General features: G+C 40.6%; 1 protein-coding gene across 2 annotated transcripts in view; it reads right to left on the bottom strand.

Moving 5' to 3' along the window:
• Nucleotides 1-26,489, bottom strand: part of LOC122668838 (gamma-tubulin complex component 4) — a 58,255-nt gene that overhangs the window by 7,259 nt on the left and 24,507 nt on the right. The window contains exons 10-13 of one of the 2 annotated variants that reach the window (XM_043865383.1): nt 11,785-11,840; nt 11,469-11,669; nt 11,073-11,298; nt 5,363-5,451 (exon numbers count right to left, since the gene is read on the bottom strand). In XM_043865383.1, coding sequence (XP_043721318.1) covers nt 5,363-5,451; nt 11,073-11,298; nt 11,469-11,669; nt 11,785-11,840 — 572 coding nt within the window. The remainder of the gene's footprint in view (nt 1-5,362; nt 5,452-11,072; nt 11,299-11,468; nt 11,670-11,784; nt 11,841-26,489) is intronic. The other variant, XM_043865384.1, reaches the window with a different exon arrangement.

Here is a 26,489-nt window from a genome sequence, read left to right as displayed (position 1 = left end):
CATCCAAATTGGGGAACCTCAGCCTGTTAATACTTCTAATGGCACCTTTGGAGGGGAATCATGAATCCCATAGACTCACTTATACAGGATATCACAATATGGTGGAGCCGACCCCATTTAGTTGGGATAAGGCTGAGTTGTTTTTGAGTTGTATCACAATATGGTGGGTGATGACAACCAGACATTTTTTGGCATGACGTTTGGTATGGAACAAGTATGCCTTCTGCTATATTTGATAATTCCTGTTTAAGGAGGCTCAGTGGCCGATTACATCATTTGACAGTCTAGTGGGAGAAGTTGGCTCCAACAGATAGAAAAAACCTAAAACGACTAGAAGATGAGGCAGTATACTGATCTTCTAGAGTTGCTTGAGTTGCTGGTGCCACTAAGAGTAGAATGACTATAGAATAGAAATGGGAAGGAAATGGAAGGTACACGGCAAAACCTCAGTTGGCATCTTTAAATCAAGCAGATATTCCCGAAGATCTGATATCAGCGAAGGGGATACCCTGTGAAGTTGCAGTTCTTCCTGTGGATTATGGACCTCCTATAATAATCATGTTCTCACTATAAACTATTAAATTTCCTGAGGATGTGTGTCACCTAATGTTTGCTAGTTCTGTTTTAATGGATGCTGAGACAGTTCCAAGTCTTTATAGATATCGTCTTGCTGATCAGATAAGAAGGGAGACTATTGTTCCCACTGGTATTGTTTGGGTGCATCCAGGTTATCTTTTGCATTTTTCCGGAAATGGTCCAGCCAGAAATCACAAGGGAATGAGGTTGTGGACTTAAATTCCAGGGGCTACAACTTAGTGCCTCTGGGAAGCAAGAAATGACAGGGTCTTTAACCAGCTTGCTGCTCCTGTCCATGTAAATGGTAATTAGGATTAGGCATAACCACTTATGGTGGGCTTTGTCAACCTCTGATTTAAATATGTAGATTGTCTGGTTTTAGAAATCAAAGTGGAAGGGCCTCAGGCTATCAGTGTGAAAACACAGGTTTGAGTCTTGCGAGCAGCCATTTTGTGCAAAAAATACGAAAGATTAGGACTTTTTCCAATCCACCCCTTCTGGGAGCTTGCAAAAGCAGGACTTGCACTGGGTTATGACCTTTAGTAGAAACCAGTGGGTACTTTTCTATGAGTCGGGGAGGGTGTAGATGTATACTTAAAAGTTTTGATCAATGGCACATCATCAAGTTCTTCCATCTCACAATCAAGGCACATGGTGAACACTAGCCAAACAAACATTCAACAGAAAATTCTCTCAGATAACAATATATTGATCAGATCCTTTACCGCATGGATTTCCCTCCTAACTTCATTCATTGGATCCATGCTACATTTCCTGTGCCCAATTCTCGACCCTGTAAATGGTTCTCCTCAGGGTTTTTTGAATCAAAATTAGAGATTCGTCAAGGTTGCCCCATCTCTCCTTGTTATTTTCTATTGTTATGGAGGGTCTCCCTCAGTGTCTGGAGTTTCATATTTTGCATAATAAAACCCAGCCTATCCCAAAATGCTAGTCCTTGAAAATCAATCATCTTGTTTTTGGGGATAATCTTATGATCTTTGCAAAAGCATCTATCATTTCAGTCACTGCTATTAAGGAGTTTTTGGATACTTTTTCAAACATGTCGGGCCTTTCTATCAGCCAGAACAAATCCATGGCCTTCTATGCTGGTATCACTGATGTATTTTGAGCTACCCTGAGGGCCATTTCCATGTCATCTATCTGGGTCTCCCTTTGTTCTCTTTGAAGCTTTCTGCCCATCATTGTTTCCCCAACCTTGGATAGGCTTCATAAGAGATTGCAATTATAAAAGTATGATTCTCTATTTTGTGGGTCAGCTTGAGTTTATTAGATCAGTTATGCAAAACTTTTATACTTACTGGTAGGGGTGCAAGTTTGGCCTTGTCGGCCCGAACCTGCCCTGAGCCCGAACAGGGTCTGGGCTGAGATATTTGGCCCTGAGGGCGGGTCAGGGCTGGAAATTTCTGGCCCTGAGTCAAGGTCGGGTCGGGTCGGGCCCGGGTTGAGGCCAGGGGCTAAGCCTGGCTCGGCCCAGCCCGACCCTGTTTTAAGTTATACTTTAAAATATATATTGATATAATAGATATTATAAACTTTAAACGTCACCCACATTTTGTTATATAATATATTATCTATGAAGATATTAAGTGATATAATACAATTTATTATAGTGCTATTTTATGTAAAATTGATAATTTTCCCCCTGGCCCATTCCAGCCCGTGCATTTCCTTCCCCCTCCCCATGATTGGGCTAAAGTGTTCCTTCCGAAGGATGCGGGTGGGCTTGGTTTGTGCCATGTTAAGGATGCAAATTTAGCTGGCATTATTAAGCTTATCTAGAATATTGTATCTAGAAAGGACAGCTTATGGGTCTCTTGAATTTACTCTAGAAATCTTAAGTCACACTCGATTTGAACTGCCCCTTGCTCTTTCGACTCTTCTTGGGCTTGGAGGAAGATTCTCAAATATAGATATCTTGTCAATGAGGCCATTCGTTCTAGAATTGATGAGTGTGACACTTATCTATGGCTGGATAACTAGCATCCTGACGGCGTTCTTATTTCCAAATATGGTGATCGTATTAGATACGATGTTGGCTTTGACAGATTGGCTAAGGTCTCGTCTATTATCAGGGATGGTATTTGGTGTCCTAGTCCTAGCACTTCTAATACCCTGATTGAGATCTGGTCTCATCTCTCCCCTGCTTTGTTGAGACCCAGGACTTGTCTCTGTTGGAATTCTCATGAGAATGTGTACTTTTCTTGCTCCTCCTCTAGATATGTTTGGGATGGAATCCTTAGAAAGTGTTGGCCCTATCATAGAATTATTCTTCCCTTTCAAAGAGAATGGAGCTGGGGCTTAAAGAAGTTCAAAGGCAAAAAAACATGTGACTACATTGGTAAACTTGCCTTTGGCACTGTAATTCATCACATTTGGTGGGAAAGAAATAAAAGAAGATGACCTCCTTGTCGCGTGCAATTGAGCAGATTTAAGAAACCATCTCTTTTGAGATTAGAAATAGACTTCTCCTCATTCATTCTTTAAGCTCTGATACTAGTCGGAACAGGCATTTGGCTTCATCTTAGGATCTACTTTTCATTTCTTCCCTCCCCATCCCCACCCCCGATTCTTGATGTATCCCCCCATGTGTTATTTGTTTTCTTCCCCTCCCTGTTTTTTATGTATCATTTTTTTTATAGTTGTTTCTCCCTTCCCTGGTTTTTTTTTGGTATCCTGCTTTTGTAGTTGTTTGTTTTAGTTTGGGGATCATCCCCCCTTAATTAGCCTGTTTGGCTTTTTTGCTTGTATTCTACTTTTTCCTTTAATATATTTTCCATCCAAACCCGCGCCCCCCCCCCCCCCCCAAAAAAAAAGAACTAGATAAGATCCTCACAGATCTCAATGAGGACCGCATAGGCACAATTTGATGATAAAAATCATAGAAAGTGTAAAGATCTTGAGTTCAAGATGAATGTGTGCTAAGGTCAGGGGTGTTATTTTCTTGGTTGGATACTTGGGTCTCTTTAAGGAATTATATATAGATGTACAAGTTCCATCATCTGTTCTCAATTCATTTAATACTTATCTTCATTTTCAATGCTATTAATAATTTTAGAATTGACATATGCATGTGCATTACCACTTTATTCTGATTATTTCGATATGTTTAATATCATTTTATTCCCCCCCCCCCAAAAAAAAAAAGAAAAAAAACTAGTACTCATGTGGCTGTTTCTGTAGATTAAACAGTTTATGAATAACAAGAATGCTATATTTGCCATTCACAATGCACCTAATGATTCTATATGTAAAGGCCGAATGTAGTGCAAGCATGGTACACGATCTCGATAATATTTCGGTTTTGTCAGGACTCAAGACGAGACCAAAGGCGGTACGGAAATACTACAATATCTCGGTCGAGATCTCGTGAGTTATCTCGGTCTCGGTTTAACTCGTTCAAACCAGACCAACTTTAAGTGACTTCAAGACACCCTCTTGACGAGATTTCGAGTTTTTTCGACCCCAAACTCGAAATCTCGCTCTATCTCGCCTCTCTCGGTCTGTTGTGAAGGGAAAACACATAGTTGGTGCTTTTTTTTGGTAAATCTCACCTCCAATGGTTGGGGACTTGTTACACACTGACACAGTTACACTTGTATTTGTTTAATCTATGTCTCTTTCCAAGTTTCTAACAATTTTTAACAAACCATCAAACCATCACCATGTATGATTTTGAATATGATGCCTAAATGCTTAAATGGTTTATCGTTTGTTTTTTTAATTCCTAATTCTTATTTAAGTTGTTTTACACCTCTACTTTAATTATATGTGTTCTAAATATTGTATGGAATAGCCTAGGGTAGAACTCATGTCGCCGTAGACTACCAACTTAGGGTCCGAAGTCAAAGTACCATTTTGGGTGTGAATTTGTAAAAACTAATGTTTCCATTGTGTTTAGAAGGCCTAAATTAAGGTGGATGTCAAGTTTCAGGACCTATTTTAGACATATGGCCACCGAAACCCACTACCGAGTCAAGAAGGGAAAAAATACAAGATCTCAGCAGAACTCGGTTTCGTGGTCTGGCGAAACCAGGGGCGAAACCGAGTTCTAAAACCTTGAGTGCAAGTCCTGCTTTCACAGGGTTCCAGCAAGGGTGAACTGGAGCCTGTACAATCCTTCGACATTTTTTTTGCACAAAGTGGCGGCCCTCAGACTCAAATCAATTCTTCACGCTGGCAAGCCAATCCCTTTACCATCTCAGCAAGCAACAGACCCTAATCCTATCTAATGATTCTAAATGTGTTAGGACATATAATAACAGAACTCAAGTCTTCTTAAGTCTTTCCACCTGTAATATCTGAGAAAATGAGAGTTTTTCTTTGTAAATGAAGGTGTTCTTCATATTCTTCCAATAAAGATCATTTACCTATCTGAGAAAGGAAAAAAAAAAAAGAGTGACCACTCTTCTTTTTTTGCATATTTTTAGATCTAAAAAGATGTAACATTTAAGGACCAGCAAGCCAACAACTTTGTCATGACCCATAAAGGACAAAATCAAGGAGAGTGAATAAAAAAAACAGCCATATTTTGGTAGAGAGGGAGGGAAATAAAAGATCCAAACCAAGGCACAATATTTTATCTTCCTCAAAAGCTCTTTGTTGTTTATTTATCATCTTAATCACTACTTCCCCAGCAAGGAAACTGATTGAAGCTTCCTTCATATTTTCATCGATCAGTTTTGGAGAAAATTTAGACAATGAATGATGGACTAAAAGAAAGCTATGGAGCTGAATGTATCAGTCAGGAGCAAATCCTTTTTCTTACTCTTGATGGAAGCCCACTAGTTCGGTGAAATCATGAGAATCGTGGATATGCGCTTGCAAAACATTCCATTGAGACTCTATAACATCAACCTGAAGAAAATATTGGACTCTCATGAGAAATGGAAACTTCATCCCAGTCAGCACATTAAAAAATTGCATATATACAGTTTGGACAAAGAAGAAAAATACAGATGATGGAAACACTGTCGTCATTGGCTTGTTTTATTGCATGTTAAGTCCAAATCAATGCCCACAAATATAGAAAAGGAAAAAAACAAAGGGAGGGAGGGGGGACTGAGTATCCTCATGGCATTGTTTTTATAAAGTGAGATCAACTTTTTGAGAGTAACAAGCATATCTGATCTGACCATAAAAGGCAGCTTTGAAAAACATCCAAGTGCAATTTAAATTGAAAAAACACCCATCTCTAATCCTCTACGATCATTAATTGCTCTTCCACTAAAACATAAAAATATATGGACCCACCATTTATATACCCTTCTTCATATCTTCCACAACTCATTTAACTTTTCCATTGGCATAGGACAAAATTACCAAACCACATTGGAAAAATATGATAGTTCTTACAAAGAAGATTTGTAAATTCTATCAAAACTATATCCAAAAGAGGTGGGGGGAAGAGTAAGGTAGAGGGAAGGAAGGTGTAGTAAAGTTTAAAGTAATAAAGGAAAAATAACCAGAGAGAAGAGGATGGAAAGAGAGAGGAAGAAGAAGAAGAGTAATGTAAGACTGGATCACAAAAGACCTAGCCCCAGGCAGGATCTTCTTGAACAAGTTTAACTGGTTTGGTTTTCAAAACTGGGCAACAATTGATGAACTTGTAGCAGTTCACACAATGAAAATTTTTTTAAAAAAAAAAAAAAAAAGATAAAGGAAAAATAGAAGATAGGATAGAAGAAGGATAGTTTGGATTGAGCCTCTCACTCTCTCCCGGGTCTCTCGCCCACAGCCTCTCACCGCATCTGTCTCACAAGAGACATCTCTCACAGCCATTAATGGCTTTAACCAACCTCATTCTTTTTTTCTCAAACCCGACTTGGCTGGTTATCAGCCTTTTCCTTTATTTATAATTCCAACTGATTACATCCTAGATCTCAAAACAAAAATTCAATTAAAAATAAAACTCTAATTCCTAATCTAGAAAATAACTACAATGATAACGCAAAGCAGCAACCTTCTTATATTCAAAGTGCTCCATGCAAGCTGTCATGGGCCCTCCAATTCTGGGCAGATAAATTAAGAAAATAATCCTAAATGATCTCTAACTGTAATTACATCAAATAACTAAATAATCTCCTAATTAAATTCCTATCTAAAAAACTAATCATAACAGCTAGGGGTGTAAGTTTGGCCCTGTCGGCCCAAACCCGCCCTGGCCCGCCCTAAGCCCGAATAGGGTCTGGGCTGAGATATTTGGCCCTAGGGGCGGGTCAGGGCTGGAAGTTTCTAGCCTTGAGTCAGGGTCGGGTCGGGCCAGGGTTGAGGCCTCGGGCTAAGCCTGGCCCAGCCTGGCCCTACCCTGTTTTAAGTTAATACTAAAAATATATATTGATATAATATATATATTATAAACTTTAAACACCACCCACATTTTGTTATAGAATATATTATATATGAAGACAATAAGTGATATAATACATTTTATTACAGTGTTATTTTACGTAAAATTGATAATTTTCTCCCCAGCCAATTCCAGCCCATGCATTTCCTTCCCCCTCCCCATGATTAGAGCCAATCAGGGTCAGCCCGACCCGACCTTGAGGGCGGGTCGAGTTGGATTTGTCTGGCCCTGAGTCAGGGTCGGGTCGGGTCGGGCCTGGGCCCAGCTAAGGGGACTTAGGGTTGGGCTAGGGTTCTATAAAGCCCGGCCCAATCCGACCATGTTGCAGCCCTAATAACAGCTGTAGGAGTCCTCCACTTATTGGCAATTGAGTCTTCAATTTGCATTCAATCTCCACCAGCTATTCATATGGGCCCTCAAACCACTGTTCACGTAAATAGTGTCACATGAACAGTAACTTTTGGTACTGTTCACGTGAACAGTATTTTTAACTATTCTAAACTTGGTTCCTTCTTTTCTTCATGCTTCTATCTGGACTGGGACTGCCTTATATGATGCTCCATCGAACCAACAAAAACCTGCTACATCATCAAACCAGGCTACCTTTCACAACAGTTGAATCCCACAATGATACTGGGCTGGTTTTGGGGCCAGTTCATGTGGCCACACAAAGACCTTTAATCTACATCAAAGAGAGATACGCAAGAAACAATTGGGGAGAGAGACCACCTATATTTATTAACTTGAAATAACATGTAAGATTAAATCAATACCCCCACACTAACCTAAGAATACCTAGGGAAGTAAGAAGACAAGCTTATTTAACAAAGTACCCGTAATACCCGCACTACATGAACTCTAACATCCTCTTCAAGCTGGAGAATAAATGTCATACATGCCCAGCATGCTCCAGAGGGTACTGAATTGGAGTAAGTTTATCCCTTTGGTGAAGATATCAGCTAATTGGTCTCCTGTCTTCATAAAAGGAGTATAGATGTAGTCAGAGTCAATTTTTTCTTTAATAAAATATCGGTCAGTCACAATGTGCTTTGTACGGTCATGTTGTGTGGGATTGTGAGCAATACTTTTAGCATCGTTGTTGTCACAATACAACCACATGGAACCCTCAGTTTTAAACCCCAATTATTAAACTAATCTTTTCAACAATAGAAGCTCGCAGATTCCATGAACCATGAACCATGGCACTAAATTCTATCTCTGCACTTGATCTAGCCACAACAGATTTTTCTTTGCTTCTCCATGTAACCAGGTTACCACCTACAAATGTGTAATATCCTGATATATACCTTCTGTCAAAAAAAATTTCTGCCTAATCAAAATCCGTGTAGCCTTAAATCCTCAAATGGTTGTGTCTGGTGTACAATAGTCTTTTTTCCTGGTCTAGACTTCAAATATCTGAGGATGTGATACACAGCATCCAAATGCTCACTCTTAAAAGCATGCATAAACTGACTCACTACCCCAACAGCATAAACAATATCAGGGCGAGTCGGTGAAAGATAGATCAACTTCCCCACCAATCTTTAGTACTTCCCCTTTGATCAATAGGTTAGTCTGCTGGTTGACAAACCACTAATCCAGTCTCATTCAACAAATCCAACACAAACTTCCTCTGACAGATATTTATCCCCTTTTATGACCTAGATACTTCAATTCCCAAGAAATATTTCAAGGGTCCAAGGACCATATTCTCAAATTGTTGACCTAAGTAAGACATAATTCTCTTTATCTCTTTCCCGGTCAATTTCCAGTCACCACAATTGATTAGAGCTGTGACGGTACCACTACCTCTCGGGCAAGTAGAGTATGGCCAGCCTAACTCTAAGTGTATCCATTCTTCATATAGCTTGTCTAAACCTCTCAAACCAAACCTTTGGGGACTGTTTGAGGCCATATAAAGCTTTCTTAAGATTACACTTCCTTTCCGTTGAGGGAAGCTTGAAGCCTAGAGGGGTCTACATATACACTTCCCCTTCCAAGTAACCATGGAGGAATACATTTTTCACATCCAACTAATACAATGGCCAGTCTCTATTGGTTATTAATGATAAAGGGACACTTATCGAATTGTGTTTAGCCATAGGAAAAAATGTTTCCAGATAGTCAATTTCGTACACTTGACTATATCCTCAGGCCATCAATCTAGCCTTATATCCATCAATAGTGCCATCAGATGGGTACTTTATTGAGTAGACCCATCCACATCCAACCGGGACCCTCCCCTTTGGAAGATCAACAAGCTCCCAGGTACAATTCTTCTCAAGGGCCATCATTTCCTCACTCATACCTTCCTTCCACTTTGGGTCAGACATGGCATTAGTGACATTCTTGGGAATAGGAATTAAGGAAAGAGCAACTGGGAAAGCAATACTTGTAGGAGAGAGTGCATCATGGGAAACAAACTTGGCTATGGGATTAGTACAAGCTCTTGTTCCTTTTCGAACAGCAATGGGAATATCTAGCTCAGAAGCCAGGGAAGGAGTATTACCTGACTCAGAAAGGTGAGGCTCAGGATGAGAATCCGAAGAGGAATCTTGGCAGGTCTTCCTTTTACTTATTGTGTATATGAGTAGCCCCTTCTCCCTGTCAACCTTCTCAATGCTAGATTTCCCCTTTAGTACTAGCTCCCCCTTGATGGACTAAAAATCAGTAAAATCCACACCGTTGCGCTTGCCCAGATCAAAAAGAAAGGGAGAAATAGGCGAATAGCCAAAGGTTAAAAAGGGTAGACAACGGCAGCCACCTCTTCACTTCCACAACTCTGCCCCTAAAGAGGTGGCATATGGGGAGTAAAGAACGGCACAGACAGAAGGTGACAGCTTTTTAGAGAAGCAGATTCCTGGAGGTGGGTGGTAGCACTTATAGCCTTTCGTAGAAGGGGCATAACCAAGGAAAATACATTTAAGAACTTTAGGATCAAGTTTAGTCCAATCAGATTTATTAACTTATACATAGCACACACACCTAAACACTATGGGTGTAAGGGAGACAGCAGGAACATGGGGAAACAGGAGTTCTAAGGGAGATCTGAAACTAAGTATACTGGAATGCATGTGATTCATTAAGAAGACGATAGTAAGGAGAGCATCAGACCACAAACTCCTAGGAACATGCATACCAAACAGTAGGCTACTAGTGATTTCGCCCACTGGGGTTAGCACTACTTGAACCACCAACCGAGGCTTCCATTGGTCCACTGACCTCCAACATTATGGCAGAGCACACTCAAGAAGCTGGGCAAACCAGATGGGAAGTATACAATCTACTCAAACACCTTCCCAACACTCAAACAATAATTCCAGCAAACAAAAAGTCACAAACTTGAAAAAACTTAATCAAATGCACATTTCAAGGTATGAGTCCATCCTATTACAACTAACAAACTCAAAATAGTGTAACTCACCAGCACGAGACAATGGTTTACCTCAAATATAGCCTTCAAGAAAGAGAATAGCCAGCAAACCAAAGCTGGCAGTACAATAGGGATGTAGAAAATCGAGTTGTAAGCTCACATAGCACTACCTTCGCGGCAGGGGCCTTGGGGGCTTGTAAGAAAGCCCTAGGACAATCCAATGGGCTAGGTCCCACCTCCAATAGGTGTTTGACGAGAGAGAAAGAGGGTCTGAACCACAAAACTGGTGGTACCCCTGTTTTTCTTCTTGTTCTTTCAATCTGTCTTCATAGCTTCAAGTCTTCACCATTAAGTCTTCTAGTTGATGAAAGAACACCTCAAACCACTCTTCTTACATGATGTAGCCTCAGCTGAAGCCCTCTATTCTTCTAGGATTCCAAACCAAGAGGCACAATGAAGAGACAAGATGTTGGTTGACTCTTAAACCAGCACCGATATCAAGTTCAAAGTAATAAAGGAAAAATAACAAAATAGGAGGATGGAGAGAGAGAGAGAGAAAGAGATACACAAGAAACATTTGGGGAGAGAAATCACATGTAAAAAGACAATCTTTTCTAACAAAGTACCCATCATACCCTTACTACATGAACTCTAACAACAGCAACCACCAAGATTGTATGTATCAGCTCTCTTTTAAAGGTCAAATTTTAAAGTAAGCAGGCTAATAAAGGAGAGATAATGTCATGAGATCATCACCTGGATATAAAACTGCAGGTTTCTAATCAAGAAGGCCATATGCTCTCTAACTCGCCACATTGGTCTACAGCGTTGCCGTCGCTGCTGAGATGCCGAGTAGTTAATCCGATTATTCCGATGTTTGGCAAAATCTGTATGATCCTGATGCATCACAGAAGCCCATGATTTTTCCAATTCCATTTGTGTTCGTTTTAGCCGGAGCAAATACTGAAAAACCCTGCGATACCTGAAGCAGATTCACCAATTACATATGTTGGAAAAACAAGGACAACAGTTTCAAATTTACAAATATCACTAGGACCACTGCTTTGGTTCCTTAGCAAAAGAGGAATCTTAAGACTGAGAATAAAACACACAATAATGCAATTTACAATCAGCAATGCTACAGGACCTTACTTAGAGAGCACCTCTTGTGTAAAGAATAACTGTAAAGGCCAATCAACGGAATATTCAAGAGCAATTCCATCCCATCCATCAAGGGACAACTCTGAAGAAGCATTTCCTTGAGAAACAACACCCACGCTTCCATCAGCACCAGCTTTCATCTTTGGTAAATCAACTTCGGATCGAGTAACAGTGATTCCAAATGAAGGCATTCTGATATCACAGAGATATGTAATATATGTACTAAATGTATTTTAAACAACTATGCGAAGTTTAGGGGAAAGAAAGGGGGTCCAAATTAGAGATTATGAAAGTGAGTGGTTCTAACCTTAAGGACACTCTTGAGAAGTATTTGTCTTCATCACCTATAGTCTTTATTGCAGCCTGTATTGAGAATGCAACCAATGATTTTGACTGTGCACAGCTTTGAATACCATTGCAAGGTAACATAATTAAAGAAAAAGTACAAAAAGAACCCAAGAGGTAGAGATAAGGTCTAGTGAGTTGAGTTGTAGAGATTGTAGTAACATTATCATTCACATATAATTTAGTACATACGGATTTGGCATAAACAAGCAAAATCATGGCACCAAACAAATTCACATTGCAGACAAAACCCTAGTGTTGATTCTAATGAATCAGCCTTTTCACAGAGGGAAACATTTGTTTGCTAGGAAAAAGAATGGCGAGTCCTTGTTCCAGTCCATCCTACTGAAAGATCTTGGTTGCTTGCTTTCTTTCCATATGATTCATACAGCTCTACTTCTAGTTGGTCTAGTTCAATGGCTCTACATGAGTTAGCAGTTATATAAAGCACATCAGGGAGAGAAACCCACAGCTTTCCTCTTGTATTGCTCATACAATGTCCCCTGAACTACACTCCCTTTTCCATTATTTTTCCTTCTTCCAATAGGCTGACAATGACCTTGTCAAAAGACCTTCTAGAACCAGTTGGACATTCTATCCAATATACAAATTGTGACTTTACATCGGGTTGATGAGCAGTGATAAATTTTCTTAGAGGTTTCTTGGAAAGAAAGCTCCTCCAGAAGTCAAGACCTGTATTACAGAGGTTGCTCAATAAAATATCAACACAGGACATGATGTGGACGAGAAAGACATAGTTCTAGTTTCACATGTCTATTTGATGTCTAAGATGGATGGGACATTGCACCTTCATCCCTCACAAAGTAGTGCACAGAAAGTTCATTTGCAAGGGAGGCAAGTTTGCACGAAGATCAATTCCTGGGCAGAAAATATGGAGAATTTGGAGATAAGAATTGAGTATAATTATGACCTTACTATATCACCCTCCTGCTGGATGGTATGAATTGTCCAATATTTGTGTAGAGATGATCTTTCTGAAGTTGTCTTGATTCAAAGCATCATGAGAAATTAGGAACAGGTAGCCCTCCCGATTCAGTAGCCCTTCCATGGACGGCCCAAACGTGTTTAGAAGTCCAACCCGAGATGAACTGGGTCCAAATTAGGTTCTTGGTCTAGTAGGATTTTTAGGGATTATTTTTTTCTTTTGGGTTATCGTGTAGTCTTTATTTTTATGGAAAGTAGGACAAGTAGGAGATGGAGTTTGATTTTACTTCTATTTTAGTTTTAGACTACGATGAGGAAACTTCCATTTTCTTGCTTTCTTTTACTTTATATAATTATATATATCAACATGTTTTATTCCCAGGCTGACACTGAGAGGGGGTGAATCAATGTATTTTAAAACATTCTTCCCACGCTGTAACCCAACTGTTCACTCCACTAACAACTGATGGCACTGTACTCACACACTCCCAGCACTGTCACAGGACACTGTCTCACACACCACATAGCTTGCACTGCACTCCTACACTAACAACTATATCACACACAAGATCACCGTTCTTTCCTCCGGCACTTACACAATCTCATTCCAGCACCAACTGTACTATTTCAGCCTTTCAGGCACAATCCTTGACTAGCTGGGGCAATCCCAAGTTTACCAGTCACCTACACACACAGTCACACTCACATACACACAGTTGTGTGACACACCTTGCCTCTCAACCACAGGCCTAAACATCAACTACCCCTGTGGCAAGGTCTACCCACTGTGCACACTCATCCTGTAGCAAACACACTCCAATGTCTACAACAATAAAATAATCGCATGCACATGACACCAAGCATACATGGTTCAACGGTGTGCCTACATCCACGGGGTAATGCCCTAACCAGGATTTCGTATTATAACCAATATGCTACACAGTTTTGACCACTGCTATGGCCCGTGTGCTTCTACACCTGCTTCAACTCTTGATGTAAAAGAGCAAGGGCTTCTACCCCAATGTTTACATTGCTTCAACAGTGAAGGCGTTGCAACACCTATCTGTCCAGCTGCAACTGAACACCCCCAATATATAATAAAAGTGGGCTTATATCAATGCCCTACAATGTAATACAATCGCAAATACAAATCCCCCTAAATACACTACAAACATTCACATGGGCATTTTTACAAACATCAGCCTACATGTGGAATAAAATGAAATAGGGATAAGCAAAGTGTGTATTACCTCACCAGAGTAATACAACAACCTCCGGAATTGTCTATGATGGACGTCTCCACTCAACAATGCAATTCCCCTTTTCTCCTTCTTTTCTTCCTCTTCCTTCTTCAATCCTTCACAAACACATCTCACACACACATTCATCATTTCAGCATTTTTTAGGGTCTTGGAGGCTTCAAATTGATGTAGCAATGCATTCTAATCTTCCCCAAGCATCCACCATCATCTCTCTCTCTCTCTTCCTTACAAAAACCCTCTTTTCTTGGCAAGAATCACTTGTAGTCTTCAACATAGTTCTTAATCTCGATCGAAACTGCTGACCAAGATCTCGGTTTGGACAGAAACCGAGACGAAACCATGAGTCGATACTAACTCATACCAAGTCCAAGTTTCGACCAGTTTCGACTTTATTTTGCACATTTTGGTAGTTTCGACCAATCTAAACCAAAAAAAATACCAAGTTTTGACCAATTTTGACCAGTTTCGATAATTTCGATCAGTTTTGACCAGCCTATGAGGCTATGATAAGTCAAGTTTTGCCCAGAAAATACCAAGTTTCAGTCGAAACAAGGGAAATCTCAGTTTCGGACAAAGTCGAAACCGGTCTCGAAACCGAGATTTAGAACCTTGGTCTTAAATAGGCAGCACCAACCTTCTCAGGACATCAATATGGCTTCAATGCATCCAAAAGAAGGTGGAGTGATCCAATGCATACATAATATCCCAATCCACACCTTCTAAGTTTTTTCTTGAAAAACATGGGTAAAACCTTCTCAAAAGCTCATTCCAGCAATACAGGGATGTTCTACTCGCAAATGGAGAAGAAAGCAACTTGAATGGGCAAAATCAGACTTAAAATGAGCAAATTATGTCCATTGGAAGTTCCAGGAGCATATTTGTCATTTTACATCATTTTTCATGGCAAACCGTATTTAACGAGCCCACCGGCTCAATCCTAAACCATTGGATTATGGTTCAATTTGGCGAGTTAGATTTCAGCCATTAGAACGGCGTGACTCTGACAACGGAAGCATACAACAATGGGGCTCATTATAACCTCTTATATGGTATCATCTGTAGGCGTATGGCGCTCAGGCAATACACAGGAACATGATGCACGGGGTCTACCAGTCGGCCTTAACATAGGTCGTCCGTCTCCGATCGAGATTCATAAACACAAGTTGATGTTCAGACGTCAGATCTAGGAGGTTCTGTCACATATTAGTGGGTGAGTTTTGGTCCAACTATTTGGAATCTAGAACCCACATATCATACAACCGAGTATCATGTGATCGGAGACCATGCAGGGTCTACGGTGGCTGCGTTGTGGATCTTCCGATCTACAGTCAAACAACGGATGAGATAACACTATTCAATCATTTTTCGTCTGTCTATAACTTGCGGGTGTGATGTGCTCTTGTTATCTTTCCGCGGTACATCCGCATAACACGGAAACTCAGTTGAACGACAATCAAACGATATTTCACAAATCAGAACCTCATGTGGTTGTATGATACACATGCCATACACGGAATAAGAGAACCATGGGCGGCTTGATTCGATAGATCATGGAACACAAACCTCTAGGGGTGTCAAACGGTCGGTTCGGCTCGGTTTCGGTCAGGCTGAATCGGGTTTCGGTCTCGAAATGGTGAGACCAAAACCAAACCGTTAAGAAACTTCGGTTTTCAGTTTTGGTTTCTGTTTATTTCGGGTTTTCAATATCGGGTTAATACCGGTTTATATTAGTTTGCTTTCGTGTTAGAGCCACAATGAAATCTTAAATTCATAATTTGCAGTGAGGAAAGATTCGATAAAAACACTTCAATTCACCTTCCCAAGTAAAAAAAAATTATACAACCAAAAATAAGAAAATTGATTAGATATGTTCATCAGTTCATGTTGTAATCCAAACAAAGAAGAATAAATTATATAGGGAAGAATAGAAGATAATTAATATTCAAATCAATGGATAAATAGAGTTTGAGCGAAATCATTGTTACAAATCATATAGTTATTTATCATTAATTGTAAGGGGAAGATAATTAAAATTGAAATCAATGAATAGTCACTGAGAAGATAATAAATATTGAAATCTCAAAAAGAACCCTACTATCAAATCATTTTTTGATATCCAACTAATTTTGTATAGTAAACAAGGAGATCAATGGAAAAAGCATGGTTACAAATCAATTTCCTCTTTTTCATAACCTCATGCTCATTGATTTCTGACAATTCCCCTTACAACCAGAAAATTGCTCACTAATACTGAAATCAATGGATAATCAATCCACCTATTCATAGCCTTTGCACCCGACCAATAACATGATCTGCGGGAGAATCCTTTCATCACCGAGCCGCGCGTCTACACACCTTTTCACATAAATTGCCAATCTCAAATTTGACTACATGACCGCATCTCGGCCATTAAATACTTGATTCAGTGCTTGCCAGAGTACCATTTTTCAATGTGCCAGGCCACTCAGATCACCCAAAAGGGTATCTAGGCCATACCTCCCTCAATATAATGCATTTTGTTGGATTAAGTACCCAGAATACCGTAAAGGTATTCTGGTCTTTTGGGTATTTTATTTTTGGTTTAATTATGTATTGCATAAAGAGAGTCGGCTAGAGTAGGGACTATTTTGTCCTATTGTAATTTTTCCCTTCATTATAAATAGAGAGTTTGTCTGATCTTTCTGATCATTCAAGCCATTCATTCAATTCTGTTTTGTTAACATGGTATCAAAGACGATTCAAAACACCCCCCCCCATCGTTTCTTTCTCTCAGCTTCTTCTTCCTTTTCTTTCTAGTTTTTTACCTTGCTTAAAGGGTAGCACAAATGAGGTGATCGAATGATCTAGTTGCTGCCCTCCATCATACCTAATCAATCGATGATATAAAGGAGTTCCTTTTCTGCGACAACTGCTGCCCTGTTTTGCTTCTGCGATTTTTTGGTGTCTCTCCCTCTTGAAGATCAAGTCTCATTATTATTGGAGATTGGTTGCTTGCATTGCAGATCCAATTCTGCAGTGTTGGACAGCATCTATTGCAACTCTACAACAACAATTGAAGCCCCCTTTCCCTATATCGATCTCACTTTCAGGGTTTTCCAAAACCCCAACACTCATCGATTTTAGGGTTAGGGTTGTCCCACCTTGCTGATTTTTTTAGGGGAGTCTTATACATACCAGAGAAGCACTCGACCCTGATATCAGCCTCATCCTGAGAGTTTTTTGCAAAAAAAATCAGATTTTCCTTTTTGGATCGATTTCTCCAACATATCGATCTATTTTTTTCTGGTTCTTCTGTGGCTGGCTGCATCGATTCCTGCTGGTTCTGTTGAGTTATTTATCTTCTCCTTGCTGGTTCTGTTGATTGGTTTATGCAAGTATGTCAAACCTTACTACTGCTACTTCTGGGATTGATGGACAGACAAGGACTGAATATCTGCCTTTCGCTGCACCTATTAAACGCGATGGAACAAACTATTTCATATGGTCCAGATCTACTTATTTGACCATTGCTGGTCGAGGAATTAGTGGACATATTAGTGGCAGTGACACAATGCCAACCGACACTGGTCCTCTACAGGATCGATGGGTGTCCAATGATGCTATGGTGATGTCCTAATTGCTACACTTTATGCAACCTGACCTCTCCAGCAACTACTTATTATTGGATACAGCCCATCAAATATGGAGTGGTGCCAAGGAGACTTATGGGCAGGTAGGAAATGATGCTAAAGTGTATGAGATTCGCAAGAAGGTTCATGACACCATACAGAAGGAGTTATCAATTTCCAAATACTATGCTGCCCTCAAGAGTTTATGGCAACAATTGGATCACTACTCAGATTTTCAGCCTTCTACTGCAGTCTGCAGCTGATGCCTATCGCAAACACGTAGACAAAATTCGTGTTTATGATTTTTTGGCAGGGCTGAATGTTGAATATGACCCTATCCGTGTGCAAGTTCTAAGCCGATCTCCTTTCCCTACATTGGAGCAGTCTTTAGCTTTAGTTCATACTAAGGAGACCCGCCGGGCTGCTGTGTTACACACTCCTACTGTTGATAGATCAGCTTTACAAGCTGCTGGTTCCAGCCCTACTCCTACATCTGATGGCAATGCTTCCACCAAGGAGCCTGTAAAGTGTGAACACTGCAACAAACCCTATCACACTAAGGCTACCTGCTAGAAATTACATGGGAAACCTGCTGATTTTAAGGCCAAGCGTGGTCATGGCAAAACTAAAAACAAGGCTACTCACACTGAAAGTGTAGCTACAGTTCCCACTACTGACAATGGTCTCTCCCAAGAAGAATTACAGGTTTTCAGGCGTATGTTACAGGCTTCCACTGCCTCTACTACATCACTTCCTACCACCTCCTCCACTCCATCAGATTCCAACTTTGCCCACTCAAGTATTTTGTTTTATGGTCACTGTGCATCAGTTGTCTCCACTCCTTGGATTATAGACTCCGGTGCCACTGATCATATGACAGGTTCCCCCAGTCTTTTTCATAAATATTATCCCACTTCTGGAAAGGATGTCTGATGGTTCCCTCTCATCTGTTTCTGAAAAAGGATCCATTAGTTTCTCTCCTTCCATTTTAGTATCTTCAGTTTTGCATATTCCTAATTTTACTACTAACCTTCTTTCCATTAATAGTATTACTAAAGATCTGAATTGCAAAGTAATTTTTTTTCCTACCCAGTGTGTTTTTCAAGACCTGGCAACGGGGAAGGCGATTGAATGTGGTAGAGTGCATAGTGGATCGTACCTGCTTGATGATGGTGGTCACCCTCAACCAAGGTTTAAAGTATCGGTATCAGGTATCGTATCGGTCGGGCGATTTTAAGAGACGTATCGTATCGTATCGTATCGATGATATGTATCGATCGGTGCAGAAACGCATGAAAATGATCAAAACACACTATTAGACACAAAAAAACAATATAAACAAGCAATATATATCATATATCATGCATATACATGAATTGTGAATAATGTGTAACCAGACAAGTGCCGCACATTGAAATTGTTATAAAAGGTGAGATTTCTTACAGCAGAGTCACTCTATTGCCATGAAGAAGGTCGGGGTGGATCAAGCTCATGTCTGTAAGGGTCTTCAAGAATAAAAGCAACTAGGATGATGTTGTGTACTGACCAAACATGAGCACAAAACTGACCCTTAAGGAAGCCATTTTTTATTTTTGGGTGATAAATGGTGGATTTGAGTTCAAATCTTTACAAATGTATACAAAGCATGCATCTAATAGTTAGTTGAACCTATTCTCCTTGAATCATAGCAAAAAAAAAATAACTAAAATGCAAGATTTGAAGCAAAAGATCAAGTTTTTTGAAAAAAACCTACCTTTTCCCTTCAAGTGTTGAGTATGTCTTATATTCCAAGGATTTGAGTGCGATGTGGATCCGACCCGACCCAAAATATTTTGTGGTGCGACCCGAAGGGAGAAAAAGTTGAGATTTAGTTCGTGAAGCGGAGGGTTGGGCTAATAGGCCCAACTCGTAGCAAGCAAACAAATCTCTTTTGGGGGGGGGGGGGAGTTCGAGGGTTGTGCCCCCGAAAATTTTTTTGGGGGTTCTGGTTTGTATTTGCTGTAAAATGTGAAAAAAGGCATGTGTATCGGTACGTATCGATACATTTAAAAACCCAAACAAACGGTAATATTAGTACGTATCGAGTGTATCGATACGTATCGATCGTATCGACACGTATCGATCGATACTTATCAACACATTTGATACAATATAATTTTTTTGAAAAAAAAAAAGGAGACGTGTCAGTCAATATCGTATCGATACTGGCCGATACAGATACATATCGGCCGATACGATACGGACCGATACTTTAAACCATGCCCTCAACATACTTCACCGTCTCAATTATAGCAGAGTTCCTCGTTCTCCTCTGAACTACACCAATGGCATTTCCGATTAGGTCACCCCCCTTTAGGCACTTTGTCTACTTTATTTCCAGCATTAGTTAAAAACTATAATGAGGAATTATTTATTTTAAGCTTGTGTTTTGGCCAAACAGACACGTTCAACTTAATATATTTTAAATATAAGAAGTTCTTCCTTATTTCATTTGGTTCATACTGATGTATGGGGTCCTAGTCGTAAAGCTTCTCTTTCCGGTTCACATTGGTTTGTCTCATTTATAGATTGTCACTCTGGGAACACCTGGGTCTACCTGATGCACTCTAAAAGTGAAGTTTTTTCTTGTTTTCAGCATTTTCATAAAATGGTTCAGACCCATATTAATGCCACTCTCAAAGTCTTGAGGAGTGACAATGGCAAGGAATATATGGAAGGTCAGTTCCAAACATACCTTGCTGCCCATGGGATCATACACCAGACCAATTGTGTTGATACCCCAGCCCATAATGGTGTGGCTGAAAGAAAAAATCGCCACCTTCTAGAGGTGGCGCGAGCTCTCCTGTTTGCTCACAATTCCCCCTCCCCCCCCCCCCCAATATTAGGGGGATGCTATCCTTACTGCTGCTTACCTTATTAATCAGATGCCTACGCGTGTCCTTAACTCTCGTTCTCCTTGTGAGCTATTACATGGCTCTACCTCCCTTCTAGTTCCCCCTAAAGTGTTTGGCAGTGTTTGTTATGCCCGGAATACTAGATCCCCTGGTAAGCTTGAGCCTCGTGGGCTCCGTTGTATTCTTTTGGGTTACTCTGCCACCCATAAGGGATACAAGTGTTATCATCCCCCTACCCGGCGTACTATAGTCAGTATGAATGTCGTCTTCTATAAACATCTTTCCTATTATCCTTCCCCACATCTTCAGGGGGACAACATTAGTGAAGATGTGCTGCCTATAGAAGCTCCCCTTCAGTATACTCATGATGAGTCTGGTCCTGTTCCTCCAACTGTGGATCTGATACAGTAGGAGATCACAGAGATAAATGATAATGATATTCCAATTCAGGGGGAGCAAACTCTTGTTCAGAAAACCACTAGTGCATTTCAGAGGAGGATTGATGATTCTACCGTGAAGGTCTATACCAGAAATAAGCAGCTTCAATCCACTACAGCACTAGTGCCCATCCAGTTGCCAATCCCGGATCTAAAGCCTACCAAGGAACTAAAAGTAAGAACTCGACCCCAACTTGACCCTAGGAAAAACCGAGTTGTCTCAAGCATAGTTGTCATGGCGACTGGCAGCGTCATATCGCTGGAATAATGGACATATTGACCAACGATATGGTATATGTTAGAATATCGACCGATATGGCCTCCATGGCGCCAATATGGACGCCATACCACAACATATGGCCATATTGGCCGATATTCTTGTTCAAGTATAAAAACTTTAGTTTTCAAGTTACACCTGCAATACACATTAACAAAAAAAAATTGACTAATAATGCCTATACCCTAATAGAAATCAAAAAGACTCAAGTCTTAACAGAGAAGTAGAGACCGAGAGAGTCGTTAGAAGGAAGAGACACTACTTCTTCACCTCTTCGAGACTTCAAACCCCTCCAGCAGTCCAGTGGCCTCCTTTGTCGATTCCGGCGAGTTCTCCCAACAGGTAAGTAATTGTTTATTTATTTTTTATTTGGTAGTTCTTCTTTTTCTTCAGTTCTTCTTATTCTTCTCCTCCCAGTCCTCCGGCAAGCAACTCTATCCTAAAGTTCTTCTTCTTCTTCTCACTTACTCACACACACACACACGTAGAGAGAGAGCAAGAGAGAGTCGTGAGATAGAGAGAGTTGACACTCGGCAGAGAGGGGTTTTTTCTGTCATTCTTTTCTGGTTTCTCCTTTTATCCATCCCCTGTTCTGGTTCACAACAGTTCACCACAGTTGTGAACTAAGCTCGCTCATTCCTTCTTAAGCCACATGCACTGGGAGACTTGAACCCCAGAATCTTAAGCCGTAATACCTCTCTTGCTGTGAGTTGGAGCTTTGCAAACAAAGCTGATTTCCTCTCTACCACCACCAGCAATTTCTGGGATTTTTCTCTAAGTTGTTAGTTGTTTGTACTTTGTAGCAGCTTGAGCCATTGAAGATTCTGTTTGATAGGCTAATCCATGGTTTCATACTTTCATATACACTAGTGGATATTACACTTTCATGAATTAAACCATAGTAGATTAGTAGTACAATTTCATGTTGATTTTTTATGTTATAGGGTATATATTACAGCATACTAAATGACATTACAAATAGAGAAAATAAAACATGGTTGACATGATCGCCATGGCGGGCAACATGTCGATATATCGATTAGACACCCCTCCACCGACTTGGATCGCCGTGACAACGTGACAACTATGGTCTCGAGATATCTCGAGATCTCGGTTGAGTTGGTACAATCTTTTTTTTTCCAACTTGAAACCTGGTTTCGATGGGTTTTAGACCTATTTTGGGTCTGAAACTTGGTACTCAGCCTATTTTAGGCCATTTAAACATAATGGCACTATCAAATTTTGCAAAAACAAAGTCCAAATAGGAGTTTCACTTCAGACCGTAGGTTGGTAGGCGACAACGTACTAAAATACCCTACTCTACACATAATTTAGTAATAGATTACAATCAAAACATTCAATTAATGTAAAACAACTTAAATAAGCATTAGAAATGTTAAAGTGTACAACACATCAATCTGTTTCACATATTACATCTATGATCTATCATCCCATAAAATGTGATGCATTCACTCGTTCAGAACGAGTCGGTCCACATATTCTTCCCATGTCATCATGTTGTTGTAGTATTGTACATAGTTTGCCACAGTACTCATATATGTGTTGTCATCAACATATGTCAAGTCCCCTATCTTAAGGTATAGAAGAGTTGGACCAGCCGGTTGCCAATGAGGCATGAGATCCAGTGCTACTGGCATACTGAGGCATGTATGGGAGTGGCTGGTTTGGTTACCTTTCAAAAGTTCTTCAAAATTGATGTAAAGAACCACAAATCGTGCACTAATCTTGCTTTGGTGTAGTTGAATAATGCCGGCAGCAGCTTCTCCGAAGAAATCCAGCCCAAAAATGGTGAAAACCAATTGTAACAGGAGTAGAGCAACCTCTCGGTCGAGATAACTCGAGATATCTCGAGTTATGGCACTTATATAACCAAAGTTGGGTCGAGATCTGGGTCGACCCGTGATCTCAATGAGATACTGTAATTTTACAACTCGTATCCCATCTTGTCTCAAGCTCCAGAAATACCGAGATCTCGTGAGATTTAGTTCCTTGGAGCCTACTCCTCCATCTGGTAAGATCCCTTCTCTTGAGTTACATATTGCCCTTCGCAAAGGTGCTAGGGTCTGCACTCAACATCCCATATCTCATGTTCTTTCATATAACTTTCTTTCTCCATCTTTTTGTGCCTTTGTTTCTTCTCTTTCTTCTGTGCGTATTCCTCAAAATTGGCAGGAAGCTCTTACAAATGGTAAATGGAAGGCAACAATGATGGAAGAAATGACAGCCTTAAAGAAAAATGATACATGGGAGCTCGTGGTTCTTCCTCCAGGGAAAAGACCAGTTGGATGTAAGTGGGTATTTGTGGTGAAACGGAAATTGGATGGCTCTGTGGATAGATATAAGGCATGACTTGTGGCAAAGGAGTTCACTCAGACTTACGGGATTGACTACCAGGAGATCTTTGCACCTGTTGCAAAGTTGAACACTGTCAGAGTATTGTTGTCATGTGCCGTGAATTTGGGATGGGATCTCCAACAGGTGGATGTGAAGAGTGCCTTTCTCAATGGAGAACTGGATGAGGAGGTGTATATGGATATTCCTCCAGGGTTCTCTTTTGATAAAACCCAAGGTAAAGTGTGCAAGTTGAAGCGTGCACTTTATGGGCTGAAGCAATCACCTCGAGCTTGGTTTAGACGGTTTCACAAGGCTATGATTTATGTTGGCTATAGACGAAGTAATGTTGATCATACTCTATTTATAAAAAGGGTTGGTCAGAAGATCACCATTCCCATAGTCTATGTTGATGACATTGTTGTAACCGGAAATGATGGTGATGAGATCAGTTGTCTGAAGACTTTTCTTGGAAAGGAGTTCGAAATCAAGGATCTGGGCAAGTTGAGGTACTTCCTTGGAATTGATGTTGCCAGGTATGCAAAGGGCATCTTTCTCTACCAACGGAAGTATATCCTAGATTTGTTGACTGAAACTGGTTTGTTAGCCTGTTAGGGTGTCATCCTTCCGATACCCCTATGGATGCTAATGTCAAACTTGAGGAAAAGGAGGGGTGAACCTATTAATAAGGGCCGGTACCAAAGGTTGGTAGGAAAGCTGATTTATCTCTCACATACTTGCTCAGACATTGCCATTGCAGTGAGCCTTGTGAGTCAGTTCATGCATGATCCCTACTCTTCTCATATGGAAGTTGTTCTTCGCATCCTTCACTACTTGAAGTCAGCTTCTGAAAAAGGCATTCTATTGTCTCCTCATAATCACCTATGGATAAAAGCCTATATTGATGCTGATTGGGCAGGTTCTCCTTACACCAAGTCTATCTCTGGGTACTACCGTACTACACCTTTGTTGGTGGTAATCTCGTCACATGGCACAGCAAGAAGCAGAATGTGGTTGCTCATTCTAGTGCTAAAGCAGAATTTCGTGCTATGGCACAAGGTATTTGTGAGTTGTTATGGCTCAAGGGTCTTCTACAAGATCTTGGAATTCCTGCAACAAGGCTGCAATTAGCATTACACATAATCCTTATAGTATGATCGCACTAAACATGTTGAGGTTGACAGGCATTTCATCAAAGAGAAGTTAGAAGATGGTGTCATTTGTGTTCCTTTTGTGAAGTCTGCGGATTAGCTAGCTGATATTTTCACGAAGGGATTATCAGGGAAAGTGTTTCATCCTATTCTTGTCAAGTTGGACATGTTTGACATATATGCTCCAAGTTGAGGGGGAGTGTTGAATTATGTGCCTAGATTGGGTATTTTATTTTTTATTTAATTATGTATTGCCGAGTCGGCTAGAGTAGGGACTATTGTGTCCTATTGTAATTTTTCCCTTCATTATAAATAGAGAGCGTGTCTGATCTTTCTGATCATTCAAGCCATTCATTCAATTCTGTTTTGTTAACACATTTTTAGCGCGGTTTGCGACACATGCTCGTGACAGGGAGGACCTTAACTCTACATATGCATTCTCGGGAAAATCTTCCAGAATACACCTTAAGAATCTGAAAACTCTCCCATTTAGTTTTTTTTCTACACAACGATGAGAATTGCAATAACTTCTTCGTCCGGTATCGAAACGACGCACTTCCAGTAGCGTTGGAAAGGCGACTCGACGGACTACGTTTCTCATGTAGATCTGTCTGCCCAGTTCTGCCAATAAGCCTTTAGAAAACAGTTCTGAACATGCTGCCACTGCGTGAACCGATGAGTTCACCCCTTCTACTGAACAAGGCCTTCATCTGGTGCTGCCACATCAGCCTCATGCCACACTGCCAAACTGCTGCCACAAGTCCAGTTTTCACTATTTGTCCTGCCTTGTTACTGTCTGACACCTCCAGTCATTGCCAAAACCCATGTACACTCTGTATATCACCTGAAACTACAGACAAACATTGTCTAACACCTGTGTGCACCATTTCCAGCGCTACCTGCTCTGCTACATCATCAGTAAAACTGCCCATGCTGCCAAACAAGCCTGCATACTGCCATGTAAGTCTGTAGGGCAACCCAGATGCTGCCAAACAGTTCCAGTGCACCAGAACTCTGCCATATCACTGAGATACACTGCAAGTCACTTCCAACTGCCAAATCACTAACCTATCACCTCACAGACGCTATACTGCACTGCCATTATACCCTGTCTGTTGATACTACTGACTGTGTTGCTATGCCACCTACCATTTGTCACTGATTGTGTTGTGCACCAGACACTGTGTGACAGTGTTGAGCGTGTTGACATGCCACCTGCCATCTGTCACTGATTGTGTTGTGTTTCAGACATTCTCTCTCATGAGAGTGTTGATCATGGTTGATCGTGTTGCCATGCGACCTGCCATCTGTCACTGATTGTGTTGTGTTCCAGACTCTCTCTCTCTCTCTCTCTTCTCATGGGCAGTTTTACTGATGATGTAGCAGACCTTTTCCTCTCCACCACTGCTCTCCTTTACCCCTTCTTTTATTCCTTTATTTACTTTTACTGTTACATGTTTGAACGGACCAGCAGTCCCCTTCTTTGATTTAATCACTCTCCTCTCCCTATGATTCTGGGTGTGGGCATCTTGAACTTAAACGAGTCAAGCCCTAGAACCTTACTTGCTGAAACGAATCCTGCTATGAGAAATTTTCTTGAGTTCAAACCTGGTTCTACAGATACCGCCAAGCCTGACTTCAGAAACTTCTTATCAACTGTTGGGCTTTGGATTTGGTTGTTTGTCAGATTGGTTAAACAAGACAGTAAGTTAGGATTCTTCCCCTAAAATTTCAGTTCAAT

This window comes from Telopea speciosissima, chromosome 7 (genome assembly GCF_018873765.1).
Source record: "Telopea speciosissima isolate NSW1024214 ecotype Mountain lineage chromosome 7, Tspe_v1, whole genome shotgun sequence".
NCBI classification, from domain to species: domain Eukaryota; kingdom Viridiplantae; phylum Streptophyta; class Magnoliopsida; order Proteales; family Proteaceae; genus Telopea; species Telopea speciosissima.
This window is presented reverse-complemented; position numbering and strand designations above follow the sequence as displayed.